Source organism: Pelmatolapia mariae, linkage group LG2 (genome assembly GCF_036321145.2).
Source record: "Pelmatolapia mariae isolate MD_Pm_ZW linkage group LG2, Pm_UMD_F_2, whole genome shotgun sequence".
In the NCBI taxonomy this organism is placed as follows: Eukaryota; Metazoa; Chordata; class Actinopteri; order Cichliformes; family Cichlidae; genus Pelmatolapia; species Pelmatolapia mariae.
In genome coordinates this window covers 6,474,023-6,479,773 of record NC_086228.1, presented here as the reverse complement: position 1 = coordinate 6,479,773, position 5,751 = coordinate 6,474,023, and the positions used below count along the sequence as shown (strand labels likewise).

Below are 5,751 nucleotides of genomic sequence, written 5' to 3'. Positions count from 1 at the left end.
ATGCAGCTGTTTCTGTCCGTTGAAAAGACCCGCTGCAGGGCCAGACCGTGAGGCCCCTGCAGTGAACGACCAATCACTGCTCTTAATCCACGGTGATGTGTAAAGCCAATTAGGGATCCGGTTGCATAAGGAATCTGATTTTGTATGGTGGATGTAGGCTGGCTAAGACCTCATGGAGACAGAGAGAGCCTGTGCACATTACTTGATAATGTAACCCTTCACTTGGTAAGGGGTTTACGAGGGCAAATTGGTATGGGAAAGAATCTGACATTCTAATTTTTTTTTAACCTTGTATTCCTTCTCTCTTAGCATTAATGTCAGTGAAAATATGTTAAAGTGATACAAGCAGTCCATCTAAAAGTGAAATATTTTGCCACAATAGGCTGAAATAAGACATATAGACATGCAGGATTCACATATATCTGGTTTTAATTGGTACAGACTTTAATGCAAGCAAAAATGGTCTCTCACAATGACGTCTCGATAGCAGGACAATTTTATTGTCACGTTTCATTGCAGTTCTTCATTTTTTGTTTGCCTTTTTTGATGTCAATTCAGTAGAATCTGCAGTCCAGATAACTTCAAGTTCATTACAAAATAAAGTCTTTGCAATAAATAAATATATAGATTTACATTTATATTTTATATGTAGAAAATAAATATATTGTACATCTCATAAATAGGAACACCCATATGTACACCTCAGCTGCTTGCATTTTTAATAATGTTCCCCGATGCTCTGAACATTACAAGTCATCATCCTTAAAAAGAACACCCATTTCTTCAGTCTTCACAACCCCAGTCGGAGAAGTGCTTTTAGCCCGAGCTTAACTTCTTTTGTTTTTTGCATATTAAATTCCCGTAGCTTTTTTGTGTTTGTTTGAATTTAATCTGATGTTTAAACTCGGACCAAGCGAGCGTGATGCTGAGACTTGGGATGTGCAGTAAGTGCAGTTTGATTGATCCCAGAGTCAGAGACATTATTCCCATCCTTTGTCTTTTATTTGAAACAAAACTTGCTCATAGCTAACTCAAAGACAATCTCGTCACATATCCCAAACTACTGCTTAACAAACATGTAGCACAAAGTTTGCACGTCTCTGCTGTATATGTGGAATGTGCTTTCCTTCCCTCTCCTTTACATTTAATGTCGCCATAACAGTGTGCACACTGTGACATCATGCAGGGATTTTATGTCCTTAGCTCCTAAAAGTCACTTCTCGTTGACTGTTCCTTGTCCCGGCCAAAACCATCAAGAGCGACCACTCCCATTTTGCCTCTTCAGTATCTACACATGAACCTCTGTTATGCATTTATAGAGAAAACATGGCACCTGATTTGATTTTCCTGATTCAGCCACAGCTGGGCAGTCATGAGGGCCTCCTTTGTCCATGATAGCAGTGGTTTTATAAGAGTTTTATCTCCTCTCTGAAGTCCGCCGCAGATGATGCAAACATGGTAACCTCAGGTGGGGGGTGAAGGTAAACAGTTCTGTACCAGGTCCAAAATATCCACAATATCCCTCCCCCGCCCCCTCATTTTTGTCTTTTTCTTTTATCTCTGTTCCTTCAGAAACAACCAGCTCTCCCAGTGTAAGCACTGGTCACCTGTACTGGAATAAATCCCTGAATTCCTGAGGGATCTTTTCAATCTCCACCGGTCTGGGTAAGAAGTGGGTGAGCTTCTGGTGTTTTTTAGTCCTGCCGCCCTCCCTGGGCGAACCATCTTTGTTTAAAGCCACATAGTAGAAGCGCCCCGTGTCCGTGTGCCTGTACCGAGTTGAAGCGTAGGTGTTGTACCAGTTCTCCTCAAACTGCTCCCTGAACACACATTCTTTTGTCAGCTTCTTCTGCAGGAGAGGAAACAACAGGTTTGAAAATGCAGAAAACATTTGCAAAAGACGTAGTCAAGACTGAGCTTCGCATGCAGATTCCTCTCCTCTTGATGCACCAGCTTACATCTGTCATTAACTATTGTACACTGTGCACTTAGAAGTGGAAATGAACCAGTGGAAACTCATTTAGGCAGGTGCTCATTATGACAAAAGGAGGGAAGTCATTACGAGCAGATTTTCACTTTACGCTCCGCAGACCTGTTAACCTCTCGTTGTGCATGGAGAATTATTCCCCTCCCTGTGATGCAACGACAACGCCAAGCGGACGTCTTCCACCCCCACCTCTGACACACATGCACACACACATATACAGAGCAGCTTTCAAAGCCTCAGCCTTCACTGACAGAACAGCATGAGCGATGGCTGTGGGTTCAGCAGGTGAGAGCATGCTGGCTGGGTGATGGGTGGGAACAATAAGAGACATCAGTGTTTGAGCTGCTTTCCTGCCAAGACCAGTCAGCCTCTGCTGGTCTGTAAAGAGGGTCGAACCCTGTCAAGTAAAAGGGTTTCAGCGGAGGACCACTTCTGAATGTTTGCTTGCTCTTTTCCCTTTTTAGTGTTTTTTGGTAGAAAAGACATCTACAGAACATGAAACATTTCTCATTCTCTGCCTTTAACACACTCAGAAGCCTCTGTGCGAGACTGCCGTGTTTTATTCCAGAAGCAATTTTGTTGATTGGCTGTCAGGCTCTGCTTGGCTGCGGCTGTGTGGTGAAGCTGTTGTCTGTAAACACAGCCCAGAGGGCACATGACTGGGCCAGCTCCATCCTAATATACACACACACACACACACACACAGGTGTGCACATCCTCGCTCAGACACACACACACACACGCAAACCTCATCGGATCAAACGCTCGTCATGGTCTGGTGGTTGTTGGACGGAAGCGCCCTTTTACCCGCTATCCTCCCCTCCCTGGCCCCTCAGACTCAGACATGTCTACATGGCTCCCTCTGCCAGTCAGGTGACTCAGTCAGGTGTGCAATTACCCCCAAATCACCGCCTCCCACCACCACCCCGGGTCAAAGCTCCAGGATAGGAGCCAGACTCTGATAGTATGCAGTAACAATATCTGCACTTTCCACATAATGGCCGTGCTTAAAAGTAGCCTCTGTTCGAAATGCTCGGGGGAGGTGCGGGGTAGTCTGAGCCCTGAGAGGCCCCTCAGGTAATGCCCTGGGACACCTGATACAGGTAAAGCCTCACATACTTCCCCTTCATTGTCTTTATCTCTTCCCTTTCCTCTCCCTGTGACTGCAGGTATGCACCATGTGTCGGTCGGAAAGAGAGGCTGTTGGAAAAACGACCAGATCTTTCTTCTATGTTTTTTTACAGCACTGCAGGTCAAACTCAAGAGCAGGGAGGTGCAATCTCCACCAAATTCACACACAGCTCACATCCAGAGTAACGTCAGCCCTTCCCGTCTCCACTTTGGGAAAATATGTAAATATTTCCGCATATCTCAAAACTAAATGAAGTGGTCGGTTTTCGCTCTGAAAGCTGATTATCCTCGACTCCCCTCACACAGAAAACAAGTGTAAGTAATAGGAAACATACTTGTTTTGTCTGACTATGCTTTTGCCCATCTGCTGCATATGGGAACCTTGTTAAATGTTTTGATAGCTCTGTACTGATATGTGTTGTAGAAAAAAAGAAAGACATGAATGAAGGAAAGTTTAATTTCTTGGGAATGACTAGACAATAGTATATTCTTTAAGAGAAGTTGTCGGTGAGGGGTGGTGAAGTGAAAGGAGGGGTTTTTGACTCACCGACCCATAGAGCTCTCCTTTTTCATTCATGCCGAGGTAGAGTCCAGCGTCCACCCCTCTGATGCTCACCAGACCTACTGCTATGCTTATGAACTCCAGGATACCTGAGGTCAAACACATAACATGGAAACACTGGTGAGACAAGCCCACAAACTCAGTGTGATCACCCCTAAAGAACGCAAGCAGGTGGCCTCCTTTAATCTGACTGCAGACCAGTCCTCACTGTCATTTTATGCAAAATCCTGCAGCTATTCCAGACTTCATTTGAAAATTTGCCGTTTTAAGGCCATTAAGCAATCGAAGGGCTGCCTCTCCTTCTACCTATGAGATTTTTAATAGCTTATAAATGCCCTCATCCTGTCTTTGGGACTTCCCCCGCAGGCTGTGAAGTCGCTTTTATGAAGCTGAGACGTGGGTAACTTGTTTAGTGAACCGCTGACTCGGAGGAAGTTACAATAAAGCGAACATCTACATCAAAGGCCGGGAAACAACTGGTAAAATTAAAAGCCACTGTTGATGCGGAGGTTAGTCAGAGAGGATCCAGCTGCCTGTGCTGACTGGCAGAGAGGCCAGCTTACAGCCACCTGGTCCCCATCTCCGCGACTTCATCCCATGCCAGAGGATGACAGAGAAGATCCTTCTCATTTTTTTTTGAAGAGGGGTGTGTCCCATACCCCTCTAATCAAAACCACGCAGGTCTCACAAAGACCTTTGCACTTTAAATCTAAGCGAAGCCAGAAACAAACACGCGGACCACCCATGTCTCTAAAACCGGCTCGTTTTGGCTCAAGTTTGAACATTAAACCTTCTCTGAATTCCGCAATGGTCACGCTTTAATTTAGAGATATTCCGCCTTTTTTCCCCTTACCCCTTTTCGCCCAGCCTGCACCTGTGACGAGTCTGCGCGGATACACAGTTTTTCAGCGTTTTATTTTTAAAGTTAATACAAACATAATAAAAACAGGCCACGAGACTAGAATTAAATCAAGTAGTTTTTTTTTAATGCTATCACATACATACCTGTGCTTCCTGCTGTGAAATAACGTCTGTTAACGAGAGAAAACCCTCTCGCGCGCGCAAGAGCCTGCGAGCTTGTTGTTGCTGTAGCTGCAGGACGCGCGCGCTCGCTGCTTGTTTGCGCCTGATTAGAGACACCTGTGCCCCACGCGCAGCGGGGATTGCCAGAAAAAGGTGTGTGCCCTCGCGCCAGGTGACAGTGACGCACGAACGAGTATTCACCGGGGATGCTCAGAAGAAACTAATTGATAAAACCCCTTCTTTACCGGGTATATATGGGGGAAAGTTTACCCCTTTCTCTTTTACAGTTTTGGAGATAAATGGGGTGTTAAAAATAGTTCTGTAAAGATTACAATGAAATTCTGTCTCCAAATAATAGATCAAAGAATAAAGAAATACTGACCAAACCTGCTGTGGTCCTGTCTTGTTCCGTGCACTGTGCCATTGGGGAATATCTCTAGCTGAAAGCCGGTCCTGCAGTAGAGCTGCCGCCGCCTCAAGATCCCTTTGAGGTGGCCGAAATCTGTGGGCGACCCGCGCTGCACTCTGCCTTCAATCTGCCCCAGTCGCTCATTCAGCCCTATGGGGGACTCTGTTACGGGCATAGTCCCCACCGAAGAGAGAGTGCTTTGTAAATCCAAGCCGAGCGTCCCCAGAACACTCACGACCTCTGCCATTGTGTGCACAGCTGTCAAATTAAACGAAGGTATTTTGGGATGTAGTCGGTAAATTCAGGAAGGAGAGAAAAGTTCACAGAAGTCCGGTCCATGCACGCCAAAAAGCGTACCACGCAGCGCTCCGTTGCTCCTCCAAATCAGCGCAGTCCTCTCAGTTTATTGATGGTGCTTTGCTGCAATCATGAGTTTGATATCTGTGTTTATCAAATAGAAAGACTCTATTATATACATGCTCCCCACGCATTCTCACATTGGATATTCAGACACAAGCCACGCCTGGCTGGCATCCCTTCTTACGCGCATCAGTTTGCTTTACTTAATGTGCACTTTCAGTCCAACTTTTTTTTTCTTTCTCTCTACTTGTGATGGTGCCGCTGTCCGTGCGTGCGTGT

The 5,751-nt window shown here is 45.5% G+C and overlaps 1 protein-coding gene across 1 annotated transcript; it reads right to left on the bottom strand.

Annotated features, from left to right (window-relative positions):
- Window positions 1-694: 694 nt before the first annotated feature.
- On the bottom strand, window positions 695-5,386 carry fgf16 (fibroblast growth factor 16). Its single transcript, XM_063484534.1, has 3 exons — window positions 5,086-5,386; window positions 3,666-3,769; window positions 695-1,849 (listed from the first exon to the last, which is right to left on the bottom strand). The coding sequence occupies exons 1-3, from the start codon at window positions 5,357-5,359 to the stop codon at window positions 1,604-1,606; spliced, it is 624 nt and encodes a 207-aa protein (XP_063340604.1). The 5' UTR covers window positions 5,360-5,386; the 3' UTR covers window positions 695-1,603.
- Between the last annotated feature and the right edge of the window lie 365 nt (window positions 5,387-5,751).